Source organism: Pipra filicauda, unplaced genomic scaffold, assembly GCF_003945595.2.
Source record: "Pipra filicauda isolate LSUMZ 115617 unplaced genomic scaffold, ASM394559v2 scaffold12_size5214236_pilon, whole genome shotgun sequence".
NCBI lineage: Eukaryota > Metazoa > Chordata > Aves > Passeriformes > Pipridae > Pipra > Pipra filicauda.
This window is the reverse complement of record NW_024103763.1, coordinates 1,720,183-1,736,686: the sequence shown is the minus strand read 5'-3', so window position 1 is coordinate 1,736,686 and position 16,504 is coordinate 1,720,183. Positions and strand designations below refer to the sequence as shown.

General features: G+C 38.2%; 1 protein-coding gene across 2 annotated transcripts in view; it reads left to right on the top strand.

Annotated features, from left to right (window-relative positions):
- PHEX (phosphate regulating endopeptidase homolog X-linked) overlaps nucleotides 1-15,609 on the top strand; it is a 99,558-nt gene extending 83,949 nt beyond the window's left edge. For both annotated transcript variants that reach the window (XM_039391435.1, XM_027731134.2), the window contains 7 exons: nucleotides 2,674-2,728; nucleotides 5,859-5,926; nucleotides 7,709-7,839; nucleotides 10,801-10,866; nucleotides 10,964-11,068; nucleotides 12,839-12,915; nucleotides 15,286-15,609. In XM_039391435.1, coding sequence (XP_039247369.1) covers nucleotides 2,674-2,728; nucleotides 5,859-5,926; nucleotides 7,709-7,839; nucleotides 10,801-10,866; nucleotides 10,964-11,068; nucleotides 12,839-12,915; nucleotides 15,286-15,388 — 605 coding nt within the window. In that variant the 3' untranslated portion in view covers nucleotides 15,389-15,609. The remainder of the gene's footprint in view (nucleotides 1-2,673; nucleotides 2,729-5,858; nucleotides 5,927-7,708; nucleotides 7,840-10,800; nucleotides 10,867-10,963; nucleotides 11,069-12,838; nucleotides 12,916-15,285) is intronic.
- Nucleotides 15,610-16,504: the final 895 nt, after the last annotated feature.

Sequence of the window (16,504 nt, the reverse complement as noted above, 5' to 3'; positions counted from 1 at the left end):
GCCACTCCTTTAACCAGTATTTTGCTCAGTGATGTCTTACCTAAAATGAATCCTGACTCTGAGTAAAATAATTATCAATCTATTATGTGGATTCAGCATTGGAGCTTCTTAGCATTCATTCACATGACTTATTCAGTGAAAACTTTGTCTCGTGGCTTAACTCGCAGCTGATCATATTTCGTAGCTGGATGAGCCTGAGTGAAGGTTTACACCTTCTGTAAATAATGTATGTTACCTCTACTGCAGACAAGCACAAATTCAATATTCAGTTCTATACCTGGACAAAATAATTGCAGCTCCTTAAAAGATCTTATAGCCTCTTGGTGTGGTGACAGGCACACAGGATTGTGTGATCATTAAACATGATTTGTGGAGTGATTGTGCTACCTTGGTTCATACCATTTTCAGTGTGGGCTCATTTGTTCATTTTGGCCATGATTCCTCTCATCTGCTGTTGTGGGGAAATGACCATTTGAATCATTCAGAGTTAGCAGAACCTAATAATTCCAAAACCTTTTCTGAGGTTCAGAGTTTGGAAGGAACCAGTTCAGATTAGCTTTCCAGCTCTTAACACCAGCTCTTAACTTAGTGCACTAACAAGCAATTTTCATCAGGTCGAATGGATGTACCATTGCTGTGAGATGTTTAAAAACATGCAGAGTAAATACTCTTCTCTGTGCACTGGAAGGCAAGGAGAGTCAGATCAGGAAAACTTCGTACTTGACATTGGTAACTTGTGTTTAAAGGTGATAGAAAAGCAAATGATAATATGCTTGAAACAATGAAGTAGCATCTGGAGAAGTAAAAGAAAAAGACGCAAATAACATTCAGAAAATAAGTCTGAAACACATGCTTTTTGTAAGCTGATTGCAAATAGGTAATCGTGGAAGCCACAGAGGAGCAACAGAAAAAAGCAGATGGGCAGGCCTGGAGTATGTGTCACTCGCCACATCATTTGACATGAATTACACTCAGCATACTGTTCTATTTGTTTGTTTGTTTTTAATTTTTTTTTATTTGAAAGTATGTTTTTTAAAGACTTTGTAAGGAGAAGACAAAGATCGTACCTGACACTTTATCACAGATATAAAGAAATCCATGAGCTACCTATCAAAAAAAGATTGAATAGGGTAAGAATGGAATGAATATGGTTTTTGTTTTGACCTGAGTGTTCAGGTGACTTACTGAAGAGAGACCCGTAGGCTGAACAAGCAGGTCTTGGGAAAACAAATGAATCACCTGAGGAAATCTGTTCTTCCTCAACAAGGTGATATCCGTGTGGGGTAAACTTCAAAGTAGGTGTATGCCTGTGCTTAACAGATGAGAGTTTGTAACCCAAGACAGTAAATTCCACATTTGTGACTGGAAGGGTAGCACTGTTCACCATGTTATAAAAACTTTGACTGCTTTATTTAGCAGTTCTTTGAGGTGTTAAACTTTTACTATGTGCAGCTCCACTGTCTTCAGTACCCTGGCAATGAAATATTACCCTGGAATTAAAAATAGATGTGCGACTTTGAATTTGAGGAACAATTTTGATTCCTATATAATTAGTCTACCAGAAGTAGCCAGGTAATTCCTGTAGCTAGACTGACCCTATAGCCTTAATAATCTACAGCACTCCTTTACCAAAGTGCCTAATTATGTTAATTTACCTTTGATTTTCATAGACTAAATAAAATTAGGCTTGCATTTTATCACTTTCATGTTTTTGCTGCACTGAAGCTTCACTAAGCTAACACTATTTGAATTCTTGTTGCATTTTATCTACATATTGTTTGTTGATCTGTTACCACATCTGAGTATTCTTCACAAGAAACATTAGGTGTTTTTTTCACAGGAACACATGACTTACTCACTGATGCCTTAAGCCCCTAATGGTTTTTTATTTTTCTAATATTGGTAAGCCTTATAAGTTTTATAAGTAGATTTTAAAAGCAGCAACCCTCACTCCTTTGTCCCTTGTCCCTTTCCCTTTCCCTGTAGCACCCTTGTTTACACATTCCTTAACCCTCTTACCCCATTCTATGCTCCCTATATCAATCCTACTCCTGAAACCAGTAGACATGTTTAGTCTTTTGTCAAGGCAAGGCCTAGATTGTTGGCAGAACAACATATCAGGGCCTAAACCGCAGAACACGGTCAAAAACTGGGTAACTATGTACCCTTTGTGCACTGAGGGAGATGAAGACGGGATGAACAGGGGGTCCCGAAATGCACCCCAGACCCATTTTCAGGGGGTGGACCAGGGGCAGAGCAAAGGCCACAGGGTGGACACATTTGGGATTGGATGGAGGGTATTATAAAAATGTAACCTCTCAGGCACAGGTGCGTGCGTGTCTTGTAACATCTTTAGCCTTGGCAAAATAAACCCTTTCTTATCTCACCCCTAATTAACTGCTCTGGAGATTTTTTCAGCACTTAAATCCCACGGCAACACACACAGACAATGTGTGTAGCTATGAATTAAAATAAAGTTCTTTCAGTGCAGAATCTTATTGCCATTGTGGTCCTGGAGGAAGGAGGATCTCTGCTGCCTCTCAAAGATTCACCTCCTGAAACTGAACAAATGAGGTCATTTGTTGGGCACTGTGACAGTTATTCAGCTGTACTGAATTGACCTCACTATACATATATATATATATATATATTTTTTTTTTCTTGCTATTGCAGGATTCCCAGCAGGAGAACTACAAAAACCTTTCTTTTGGGGAACAGAGTATCCTAGGTAAGTTCTGCACCAGGGACCCTCATACACGTGAGAATGAGGAATAACAGGGAAAAGTATTGCAGATACACATGGACAAAGAAGAGGGCATGGAGAAGAAGGCTACTCTTGCTGTAGGGCTAGCTTGGCACTTGGGTTGTATGTTCTCACCTGCTGTGTCCTGCTTTTACCATTGAAAGAACTGACTTTGAGAAGTGCTACTTTGTGTGATAACTTTTCTTACCCTTGGGAGCCATGTGTGTTGCAATCAGTTGTCTTAAACTGATGACTGATTTCTCACAGGAATTGCTAATTAAGTGCACCAAGGGGAAGTGTTTCAATGCTGTAGCATGAAGATGCAGCATTGTGCACATGGCAGGTATTAAAAAGAATTGTAAATCAGGTAACTAACACTTCCTGAACAGAAGTGAATACCCTGAGAAGCCAATTATTATCAGTTTATTGTTCACTTTCTGCTAATATCTAAAATTGACACTGAGCCTTCATTTGTGCCTGTTGAGGTGCATAAGAATATTTCCATGTGCATAAGTGATTGCCTGAGCTGGCCCATGTGCTACTGTAGCTGAGGAAGAGTAATTATAGGTCTCACACATTTAATTTTGAAAAATCACTGCTTTTGTGCAGTTCAATAACTTTCTATTTTAGGGCAGGATAAGACCATGAAAAGTTTCTATTGGCAGTTTCTGAAAGTTATTTTGGACTTATATAAAGGCAGTTACTGGTGAAACATATCCTTAATAAACCTTTGTTAAAAAAATCAAACTTTTTGAAGAGTTTGGGTTTGCCATCTTGAAATCTGGATTGTGTCCTTGTAAACAGAAAATTTAGCAATATATGTAGAAAGACACGTTCAATTTAGGAACAAAATAATTTGCATTCAAAGAGAATTCTTATGAGCCAGCTGACTTTCTAAGTGGTAATTGGGGATAGAAGAAAGTCCTTTCTTGTTAAGGTGAACCCTTTTTCTGTTATGGTTATTGCAGGCCTGTTTCCAGCTTTGCTTTCTGAAGAGATTTCTTTGTACTCTGACCTTCTGCCATAGTGATAAAATTGTGGTTCTTTCGAAGTATTATACTTTGCTCATTTCTCATCTTTAAAGGTTACCTTAGCTTAAATTGGTTTTGCTTGAGTACATATCAAAATGAAATTTAGTAAACAAATGTAGCTGGTTTATATCAGACAATAGATTGCTTTTGTCCTTGAAATATTCTGGATGTTTTCTGTCTGTTTAGAGGAAAGAGTACATGGCAGTGGAACATAAAAACCATCAAAAAGTCATCAGCACTTGCTAGAAAACTGACTTAGAAAATATTTAACATTTAGTGGCATTTCAGTGTCCAGTTCCAGCATAAGCACCAAAAACCAGTTACATCTATTTGCATAAAGGGAAGCTTAGTTACCACTTTTACATCTCAGTACATGAAATAACATATCATTCAAATGCCATCATTCATAGTTATGAGCCTTCACTGCCAGATACATTGAAATAGAGAGTTCAAACTACCTGACCTGGTAGCTTCCTTACAGTTCTCTGAGCCTCCTCAGTCCCAGAAAGTTCCCCTTTAATACGGTGTCTGCTGGGCTGCACATAATTCCCTCCATCTCTCTCCAACTGTGCCCAGAAGCAAAAAGCATGAACAGTGCTGGGAAAATTGCTGGCAAAAAGTGTTGTTGAGATGGACAAAATTCTGAAGGGGGTTCCCAGAAACAAAGGCCAAAATTCACCCCAAACTTCACCCCATCTTTTGGAGGAATGGAAAGATGTAAGAGTGCCAGAACACCAGCCTGTTCTTTGTCCCTGCCACTCACGGTGACCGAGAACTTTAGAGGAAAAACAAGATGTATTTAGTAATAGGGCTTTGTTCTTGATCTCATTATGGGTTTTGTGCCATTATATTTATACTTCTCCAGCCGCAAAAGATCCCGTATAACCACTTCACTTCAGATGTGGAAAACAAGACTAACATAGTGCATTTATTATGGGTAATTATCACTGTGTGCTACACAAAATAACAAATTTGTTGCACAAAAGGATGATATTTCCATTGCTGAAACACATAATTTTAACCAGCATTTTTTAGAGAAGGTTTGTAATAGCACTTTGGGGAAAAAACAGTAGGAAGATTTTATCACATGCTTGAAAGTACCTTTCATGAAAGAAAAAAATAAAGTGAAGGATTGTCATGGGAGAAGAGGGAATTAAATGATATAATACTTTTTGGGCATGTCTGAGATGAGCAACTAGTGTACTATGGATCATTAGGTCCAGTAATAACACGTTATTTCAAAACCCTCTGCCTTTCTCCTATTTCAATACAATGCATTAGAAATACTATAAGCCACTTTGAAGTATAGCATGTCAATAACTGAAATAATTAAAATCATAAAAACCAACTTAACAAATGAAAGATACATTTAGTACATCACCTACACACATGATATCCACTGCATTTGGTGTTAAAAAGCCTGAACTTTTCCCCCTTTCATCCCTATTTCTCTCAGATGCATTTTTATTTGGATATAACAAGGAAAATATATTTAATTGCCAATCAAGAATACAAAATATTTCTTTCTATTCTGTTTCTCCAGTACATTAAATCTGACTATGTATCATGCCCTGTTCCAGGACAGGTGCAAGGAAATTGTATGACCTTTATTTTTAAAACTGAGTGGAGATCTGTTTAGTGCTCTACAAAGTATAGTCTTTGTTGCATGCCAGGGAAGAATGATTGGAGCCAACACGATGGAAACCCACTGCCGCTTTTGATCTCTTCTTTTTCATGGTTGTGCTGACAGAATAGTCACACCTATAACTTTATCCTATTCTCATTTAGAATATGCACAATGCAGTCAGCTGAAGGAGATATTTTGGAGCTCATATGATGCTAATAAGGGATTTGGTTAGAAGAGTGAAACATCACAAGGCTTTCAGAGTTTTAGATTAAATGTTGCTTTTAAATAAGAAAGAGTTTAGCATGAAGACTTTCAACAACTTTAAGTAAAAATTGTGCAGGTGTGATTTTCCTTTCGTACGCCTTTTAAATAAATAATGATCTTTCCTGAGGTCTTTTGTCCTTTGATGTTCATGAGTGTGGACACTTTCTGAGAAAACATTTTCGTTATGTTACAGGTCATTAAGTTATGGTGCCATAGGAGTAATTGTTGGCCATGAGTTTACCCATGGATTTGATAGCAATGGTGAGTGTTTAACTGTATGTTGATAACTTATTTTTTACAGAGCTGACAGATTAGAAAGCTGACTTCTAGGTGCTTTAGTTTTTTTATTATTTGGGGTTTTTTTAACAGTGCTGAGTTGTGTGAAAAAATTATAAAGTTATATTTATTAGATTTATTTACATAGAATCTTGCTTGTCTGAACTGGATTTTGTTTGGTAAGAAATGCAACAGGTTTGATTCTTTCTGTTTGTCTTGAATGGAAACTAAATCAGCAGCAGATTCAGAAAGTCCTGATGGGGGGAAATGGGAAGGGCAAAAGGATAACTTCTGATTCATAAAAATTACTTCCAAGAAAACTTTTCATTTCAATTTTGACATTTTTCAGAAGGCAATATGAAACTTTTAAAATACAATACTGGACCAAGAGTGGTACAAAAAAGGTGTTGCAAAATATTAAAATTAAAGAAAAAAAAAGAGGAGAGAGAGGGGGAAAAAAGAAGAATGGTCTGAAAATGTCAATCCTATTGTCCTGACAAACTGGATGGAGTGGGGCATTACCACTATCTAGCTTTGGCTGTCTCAGTAAAGTGCTTTTAAAAATTAGGCTCCTGAGAGAAAGAGGGTGGGGAGGGGTGGGGCACAGGGAGAGAAACATGAACCTCCTCCCACGAGAAATTTTGAGTTGGCTTATGTTGTGCTACATTGAACACCTTTAACTAAAGAAAACAAACAAATAAACAAAAACAACCCCCCAAACACAAACAAACAAACAACTTCCCCCAAAACAAAAATAAAGCCTTGTATCCTGGTATCCTGTTGGCACTGCTCTACAACATTTTGTGTCAGCAAACACTCCAGAATGAAGACATTTTTCTTCATAAACTCCCACCTCCTGAGTAGGTAAGTATCTAATCTCCATCTTGTCTCCTGCCAATCAGAAAGGAACTTAAGATTTGATTCCCTGAGCAGACCCCGGCTTTTTGCCAGGTGCTTACTTTCCAAATATAGAAATAAATACATCTCTAGGGAATTTGTCATCTTGAACAAGAGAGCACACAGGGAAAAAGAAAATAAATAAAAAGATGAAAGAAAGCATCTTCAGTACTTGGTATCATGTCTATCGTTGCTCCTTACCTCTCTTCATCCACATGGGCAGCTAAACCTGCTTTCAAAGAAGTCCAAACATGTCTTGTGTCTGACTGGCTGGAGTCATGACGGAGATTAGATACTCTTCTGCAAATGATGGGAGCAGGGATCTGATGCTGCAACTTCCATGAGCCAGTACTATAACCATCAGCCTGGGGAACGGGATGTGTGTATTCTCCTTGTTTCCATGAATAGGGTTCAAATGTCCTGGTTTTGCTCCAAAATAAAAAATGGAAACTTTAGAAGTTTCCATGAAATGGGTTGTTTTTCTGATCAAGTGTAGAATTAATTAATAATAAATTAGTTATCATCAGATTTACAGAATCAAGGACATATGGGCTGAGGATGAAAAATACTCACAATTAGACTTAGGAGAAAGCTCAAATGCCTCTTACACTATGTAATTATAAAATGTACTATAGAACTCATTAGTCATTGCTATCTTTTTCTGCAAATGGAAATGATGACAATAAATAGAATGCCAGCTTTTCACTGCTCTACTTGAGTGGGGTCAAGATTTTGCTCACTGATCCTATCCATTTTGTACACACATTTGCATGAAGACATTCACCTCTCATTTCTGTGCAGGTGATAGATTCCTAAACTGGAAAAGTTTTCTCCTGCAAAAACATTTGTTTTCTTTCTTTCCTTTTTGAGGTCGGAAATATGACAAAAATGGAAACTTAGACCCTTGGTGGACAACTAACTCTGAAGAAAAATTTAAAGAGAAAACAAAGTGCATGATTGATCAATACAACAATTACTACTGGAAGCGAGCTGGCTTATATGTATGTAAACCATCAGTGACTGAAAACAGTCGTACATTAGGAGTTTTGGTTGTTGTGCCTTTTTTTAAGTTCTCTTTTTATAAATCCCAGTGTATTGGGGTATTAGGCTCTCAACTTCATTTCTCACAACAAATGATTTTTTGAAGTGAATAATTGTGTTAAAAATTGTCTGTCAGGTTTGATTAGTCCAGTCAAATACCACTACCCACATCCAGGTGACAGGGTTAAACTACTTCTCCCCATCACATTGTTTTGGATTCAGAGGAAGAAGATGAAGCCACTCAGCAGGGCTGGTCTAATTATTGTGAGCATGTTAAATGTCTTCTGAAAATGAGGTCTGTAATGAAAACTGAGCAGTCACTCTTTTTAGAAAGAATATAATAGCATGTTTTATAGATTTCTTTAACACTTCTACCTGTTATTTATTGTGGTTATAAAATGGCTGCATAAACCCTACTTTATTTCAGATTGAACTCTGGCACTTTCTTCCATGCATGCACACAAGACCCCATTTGTATGTCTAATCAAAGGGGTATGATAGCAGTAGCTCATAGAAAAGGATTGAGAAAGAAAGTGCAAGTGAATGGTTTCTGTTTGATTCTTTATCAGAGCTATGGGCTTCTCTGAAAATGTACACATTATGTATGTGTCCAAAATGAAGATAAATAGGATAAATCCCAGACTTTCAGAAATGAATAGCTGAAATTCCAGTAATGTTGGCTGGGACATGATTTTAATCTTAAGTTTCAGGAAAAAATACATACTGAAATCCCCACTCAATTCTATCACCTCTATTTACATTTTAGAAATACTGTTTCATCTTTGCCTTTTAAGAATAGAGGGGTCACATGGAATGCTCAGCAATAATTTTAACACTTTTCCCAGGCTGCTTGTGTTAGTCTCAGAGGCAACGAAGCCATGTTGTGGTCCAGTCTGAAGTCCAGCAACTCAGACTTGAAGTATTTCCCATAAACTAATTTACAAATAAAAATTCTCAGGCTCATTCCTGAATATATGTAGGACAAAAACTGTCAATACAAAAGTACCACTTAAAGAAGGTCATTAAAACCTTCCCCAGGGATGTGGCTGAGCCCTTTCCATGCCTCTGCCACTGGCTTAGCCATCCCCTTCTTCTCCTGCACTGTCTCTTGAGGTGAGGTAGGTCTGAATTTCTTCTCCAGTGTAGCTACTGCCTTTGAAGTTCATGAATGGGCTTACTAGAGAGATCCTGTTACCCACAGCCTTGTCATCCCATTTCCACGGGATAACCAAAAGCACTTTTTAGATGATAGAAAAATCTTCATATTTTCTGCCATATTTTATAGCTTTTGTATGAAGAGCTATGCAAGCAAAGATCTTTTTTTTTTTATTTTTGCCTGTCACTTACATCAATAGTCTGCAGGTTTTTTACCTCTGTACGAATATTTTTCGTGGATCAAGAAACCTATTTACTCTTCTTCCTTCTCTTCTGATTTACAATAAAAATGTCTGCAGAAGAGAAGTGTAATGAAAGAAAAAGTGGATATAGAAATAGCTTCAGAGTGCAATAATCACACAAAGTCATCTCATCAAATAAAGGGCTTATCGTGGTCTCTGAGCCCTGTCACAAACTGCACAGACTAGTCTCAAATACTTGATCCAGAGATGCCTGAGGTCAGCAGAAAGACTTCTTCCACTTATTAAAATGACCTGTGGCCCAAGTGCCACTGTGAGGTTACTCTCATCTTACACTCTAAATCAGTCTCCTTCACAAGCCCACTGCAAGGAAAGGCCAAAAAAGAAGGCAGCTGGTGTGTTTGAAAGTTCCCTGGTGTCCCAGCACCTTTTCTCCTAAAAGCTTCTCTTTCACCTCCATCTCCAGCCTCCTGAGGGGAGGGGAGTGCTGACAGGAAAGGGTTGGCCTTTCCTCTAATGCTCCCATTTCTCCTTTATTGCACTCTTGGGTGTAACATTGTACCCAAGGCATCAAGCCACTTGTTTTGAGGCCAATCTGGGTGCTCATCTGCACTGAGTGGTGGGGCACAGGTACGTAGCTATGTCCTGGATCTTTTTACCTCTTCTGCTCCGTTTACCCCCCTTTTAGCATCCTGGAACTAAGGTGAGCCCACTATACTGATCCCGTGGCATGGGAAAGCCTATAGCTGCAGGCCAGCATTGATCTTCATAGCTCTGCTCAAAACTCTGCTCAATTATCTTGCTTATTCAAGGCATAATAGAGAGCAAAACTGCTTAATTACAATTACAGTTGGTAACACTAAGACCTTAGTAGGTTGGGTGAGCAGAGGTAATGCTGATCTAGCAGAAATTAGGATTTGTTCATAGTGGTATTGCACTTGGTAGTGCCAGGAGGCTGGATTTCTCACAAAGTTTATGTAGTGCTGCTTCTTGAAATATATCCTTGTTGCTGTTACTCTTGCTCCTGGAATCAATACCAGAGAGAAGCAAAAGGAATCTTCTTTGCAGATATTTTTAGAGCACTGAATATACTATCAATATTAATTCTGTCTCTGACAGTTATTTTTAATTATGCTTATGTTATGACTTAAAAGTTATTTTAGTATCCCAGTATTATATGAACAGTTATGTAGAGAAATAAATATAACCTTTTAGATAAAAGTTTAAAAAAGGGACTACTGGATCTCACATGTAACCAGATAAAAACAGTCCTCGGGGGGAAAATTACTGATGCTCAGATCAAAGATCAGGGACTGGATTCTTGAGTGCATTTTATCTACTATATTTTGTGCTACATAGATCTAGGACCAGAGCCAGGATAACTTATCACAGAAAATTTTTTACTGACAGTTTTCCCATTGAAACCCCGTTTTCTTAACCAAAGTTATGATTGTTGAAATTGGCTGAGGTCATTCTCTCCTTGTTTTACTTTTTCCCATTCTTGAAGTTGATCAAGAAGGAAGTTCAGAAATGGGTCAAATGACTGATGTTCTTTCATTCTGTCAGGTGAAAGGGAAGAGGACTTTGGCAGAAAACATTGCAGATAATGGAGGTTTGAGAGAAGCTTTCAGGGTAAGCAGTCGAAAAATATCTGAAACATAGTACTACGAAAAAAAGCTGTGGTTATCTTCATGTTGCTGAAAGGCACTTAGTATCTCTTTCTTATCAGGCATACAGGAAATGGATTACAGAAAAGAGGGGAGGAGAAGAAGAACCTTTACTGCCAGGCCTTGAGTTCACACACAACCAGCTTTTCTTTCTGAGTTATGCCCACGTGAGTAGCACAAATGTTTTTCAAGTCCCCATTTATTAACCTGCACAATGTGCAGTGCAGAGATGAGCCTGCTTTGTTTCAACAATCCACATGATCCAAACCCAGATTTTTCAGAATATAAGCAGAGACTTTTCACGGGACTATTACTTCTTTTCTCTTTTTCTCTTTGTCCTCATCTATCCATTGTGCCAGAACTGCTGAAATTATTTTTGTGTTTGCACAGTGTTGTTACAGCAGCTTTCTTTATTCTTGCTACTTCCCTCCACTAAGGGTCTTCTTGTGAGTATTGAGTCCTTAGCCTTCTTCAGTTTTCCCAGTTTTCAACTTCCCAGATTTCTGGTGCTTGCAATACGCAACAGTTTCTAACTACTTCCACCACAGATTCCTGTTGAAAATGTACCACCACTATTTGTTGCTGTTAATGTTGTTCAGTGAAACTAAGCAGCAGTGAAGAGAGTCTTAGTTTATTTTTTCCCATCTGTACACTAAATATGTTGTAACAAAACTTTGATAAGGAGTGTGAATTTTTTAGAAAAAATGTAGAGCAGGAGAGGATCAGAAATTATTTATTTGGTTAAACAAGTTGGGACAAACTCTCTATATGAGAAGTAAAAGTTAGACTATAAAACTTTGTGCACCAGTTGAAGGAATGAAATCATCCCAAACTGAAGAAACAGCACCCAATGCAACCAGTCCTGGATGAAAATCATTTCTCTGCTGAGAGTCAGTGTAGCAGCCTATGGGCCTGTGGCAATTTCAGTTTGACGAACACTGAGCAGAGGAAGGATTCCACTTTGGTAGTTTATGCTGAATTAAGTTTCATACTGTGTGAATTTTCCTCCAAGAAATTTTTGAAGCTATAGGAGTATTACAGGACCACTGCAGCAATTACGTGTCCAGTGGACCCTCATAGGGGAGGCACATGCACAGTGAGAGCAGGGTATGCAAGGTACCCTTGAGCTCAGCCTATTTCCACAGAGCTTCAGAAACTGAATAGACTTATTCAAACTGTCAGGGCTGTCCAACCAGACAAAATTGCACTGAAGTCCACTGAAATCCTATGGGCTATCTAGCTTAAAGGATTTTGTCGATAGGAACATTCAATGCAGGGAGTTGGGTAAGGCAGGGGCAGCTTAAATGAGATTTTTTCATGCAATGGATACAGCATAAGAGGGATTATTCAGCTGTGCAAATATTCTGTCTACCCTGTTTTGTAGTTAGTTACAATTGGGTTAAGTATCTTATCAGAATTAGTGAATTAGGGAACACTGATGGAAATGTGGAGAATATGTAATTTCAAAAGAAACTGACATTTCAGCATGGAATAAATATGTCAGGTAATATATCTTCAAGTCTAGAGATGATAAGCATCATTATATGTACCTTTTATAAAAATGACATAGCTTTGAGACCAAGAAGTATGCTTGGTAATTATTAAGGTGTGAGAGCTGCAGCATAAGCTGAAAAGCAAGCTACCATTATAGAGAACTTCAAAAAAAGAATTAGTAAAGTGGCTGTGATTAGATGATGGGATAGAGTGGGTAGAGAAAAACAGTGGGTGGATCCACTAGAGGATTTGAAAAACAAGAGAATATACCAACAGAAAACCGCAGGTTAGCAAAGGTGAGACAGAGCAGGAATTTATGGTGTCTTTCCCTTTAATGCATTCTGTCGGTAATAGGCATCTTAAAAACAGTGACATTACATTCTGCTTTACTTACAAAGTCATCTCAGATAATGTGCCTGTTTCTTTTTTTTATATTTTATTAGGTAAGATGCAACTCCTTTAGACCAGAATCTGCGAGGGAGCAAATATATACTGGAGCTCACAGCCCTCCACAGTTCAGGTAGTGCAAATAATGTATTTCCTCAGTATACATACAGAATCAATCACTGCAGAACAGAAGTGCTGAAATTTAGCATTTTAAGAGGGGGGTAAGAGCAAGCACAAAATTGGACTGTGCTATTGGTTTAGATTGAAATTGAACTGGTTTTATTAGCTTATCTTTCACTGTTACAAATGCTCTTCTGTAAAATTGAGGAGCTTGCATCTACCTTCAAAAGCATTTGAACCAGAATGCAGCCTGATCCCTGTGATGTTCTGTAATCATGGCCTGAGTATGTAAAATGCCTCATCTATCACTTTCTTTCCCTAAGCAATTCTAGTTTAGAAAACAGTGAATATTAGGAGCGTCCTTGATTTAATCTGCCTGAGTTCATTAAAAGCTTCTAAGTGACTACCTTGAATTATATTGATAATGCAAGGCAAAACATGCCCTATAAATTTGATTTGAGACTATACTCTTCCATTGGCCTTCAAGTGACATTTTGCTTGAAGGAGCTATGATAGTCCAGAGTAACTGTGCCTTTCCCCAAAAGGCCTCCCACAGGCTCCCCTAACCACAGACACTCATGAACTCCAAGGAGAGGTTGGAAGGGGGAAGTTTTAAAGATTACATAGGAGTTAGGAAGCCAGAGTTTATTTCTCAGCTTCTTCACAGAGTTTGTGTGACCAAGAACAAGTTGTTTCTGTTGGGATTCATGTCAGTCGTATTTACTTAACTAAGAATTGTATGTTTGCCCTCAGTCAAGTGCTACATCACCTCTTAATTTGGAGGAAGGATGTTAACTCCACAAGCTGATTCTGATTCATAGTGGAAGTGTCTCCAATACAGTACTCTCTCTCTCTGTCTCTCTCTCTTTATGTATATATATATACATATATATAATCTTTCATCAGGTAATAAATTTAAATTACTTAGACTCTGCAAGTACATCTTTCTATTGATTACCAAGGGAGCTCAGGGTAACCTGTTCAGGGAAAGGTGCCTCTACTATAATTCAGTGGGATGAAATCCAGACAGCCCACTCTGATTTCACAGTTAATGTGTGGCAATATCAAACCATGGGTAGAAAAGTGGCATGCATGCACACATAAAGATATTTCACTAGATAGATTCTGGTTTTATTTCTTTTTAATTGGCAGATTTTCAGTATTATCATGTGTCTTAGCTATTTTTGGAGGCCAATTTCACTTTGAAATCCCTGATATGGCAGGCAGAATTCCCACCAACTTCAACAGAGTTCTGCATGACCAGCTCTTGCTGTTCCAGTCCCTGAATATGTATCTGCAATATTTTTACAGTAAAACTGTATATCTTGTTTGAAGCCTAACCTCATTTTGTAATCCTCCCTACAAAACTGACTTTTAGACATTTTTGTGCCAGATGACTGCAAATTTTCTTACTCATAGAAAGTCTAATCAATGTAATAAGAATGTTTCTACCATGCTGTGCTATGCTGAGAAGCTGATTGTCTGCAATATAGAAAAATGCCTTCTCAGTGCATAACAAAGACAATAGAAAGGCATACAATTAATAGCTCAGTAGATACTTTTCTGCTCTTAACTCAGGAAACTCTTTAATACCATTGCAATTTTCAGACTAGTAAGTTCCAGGATGTTTAAAGGCATAGGAAAAAGCAGCCAACAACACAATCTTAATCTAGCAATGGTAAAATAATAATTTCTGAGAGCATCGAATAATGAAGACATTGTCTATCTTGTGTGAGGCAGAGATGTGCTGTGCTTTCAGTACCACACCACCTGTGGTGGAAGCAAGAGAGCATGGGAATCTGGTCAGGTCAGGAGGCTCAGAAATTGCATTTCCAAAATAACTGAGGAGCTGAGTCTGACAGGTGTGAGGCTGAGCTGCCCAATAAGAGGGTCTAACTGCCCCCTCCAGCTGTGAAGTCCCAATGTGTGTGTGTGTCCATGGTGGGCAGAGTGCATTGTTATGGGAAGCTGGCTGACATGATCCAAATGAAACCACTGCCAGCACAACCTCAGTGTGTGCTTACATGCACATGCCTGTTGGACTGCAGCATCTGGCAGGTGCTGGAAGAAGGATTTCAATGTGCAAGGCTACTGCTGAGGGTTAGATTAGAAAATTGTTCTAGAGGACATAGTATTACAAAACGCATTTGTTTTTCACTGAGTTTCTAGAAAAGCAAGATGCTTCTCAAAGCACCAAACAAAATAAGATTGTCTTCCTATTAGCTTTAACTGGCAGTGCTTCTCCTGAACTTTTTGGTTTCATTTGTGTAAAAATTATATGAAAGCCTGAAAATTCAACCTGAAGCGAACACACTGAAACACTTGCAGACCTGTAGTGTTTAACAGAAGGCAAGCTGCATGGTCACCCCTTTTCTCTTTGCAGAGTTATTGGAGCCATGAGCAACTTCGAAGAGTTCCGTAAAGCTTTCAATTGCCCGAGGAATACGACGATGAACCGAGGAGCAGAATCCTGCCGGCTGTGGTAGATGTTCCTTCCAGGTCTTCTGTCAACAGGAGTCTGCAATGTGAACTGCTGAGCTCAAGACCACTGCTAGAGTTTCAGAATAATGTTCTGAAATCTGGAGAGGTGTTACTTCAAATGCATCTTCCTTATCCATGTTGATGACCAGCATGGATCTAATCATCCCTGTTTAGAGCCTAGAAACATTCCAAATAGAAGAGATTTCCTTTAATGATAATAATAAAAAGTAACTCATTTTATCCATAAAACTACTCCTGCTCATCTGCAGTTGCATTGCTTTTGATGGATAACTGCCATTATCAATTCTAATTCCTGATTTATAGTTGAGCAAGAGGTAAATGCTAAAATCCAGTTTTAATCTACTGCTCTGCAGGGGTGCTGTGCAGAATGCTCCTACACAAAATTTATTCTTTCCGGATGAAGAAATTCATGAGACCTGCTATAAAGTCAGATCTGATCTGCTGAGTGATACAACATTTTCATAACTTAAACTGTCACAGCCCAGCATGCCATAAACGATGTTGTGTGATGTAAAGACACAAGACTTTATATAAATTCAGTTTAATATGTCAGATTAGTGCCTCAGGTTTTGGAACAGTTTCAAACTGAGAAAGTACCTCGTAGTATCCATCTGCTACAACTAAAACACAAAGGATACTTGTCAGATCGTGGCCTCCTCTAATTTTAGAACAGCTTATGATAAAAATCAATGTATGATGAAAATCAAAGGCTTGCAGAGGGAATTCCCAACACTATGATACTCATAAATATTGCAGCATGTATTCCTGTTCACACTGTGGGTAGTTTTTTTCCCGGGGGTGGTTTTTACCTTGTGCTGAAGATAGCTTTACCTACATCTATTTTTTAAGCCTGAAATACTATACCAGTTGTAAGTTATGGGTATTTTAGTGTTGGGTCTTACAGAGGATTGTAAGTACTGTGCATCTTTGCCCTCATGTTCTGGATGGAGCAGGATGATTTGTGATTTTAAAGAAAGAAGAATATGCAACAGAAAAACAGATTACCAGCAGCGTTTGACTTGTCTGGATAAAAAGAGCAATTTAGGAATAGAGGACTTATAAATACACTAAAAATGCAGACCAATTGAGTCTTTAATTTG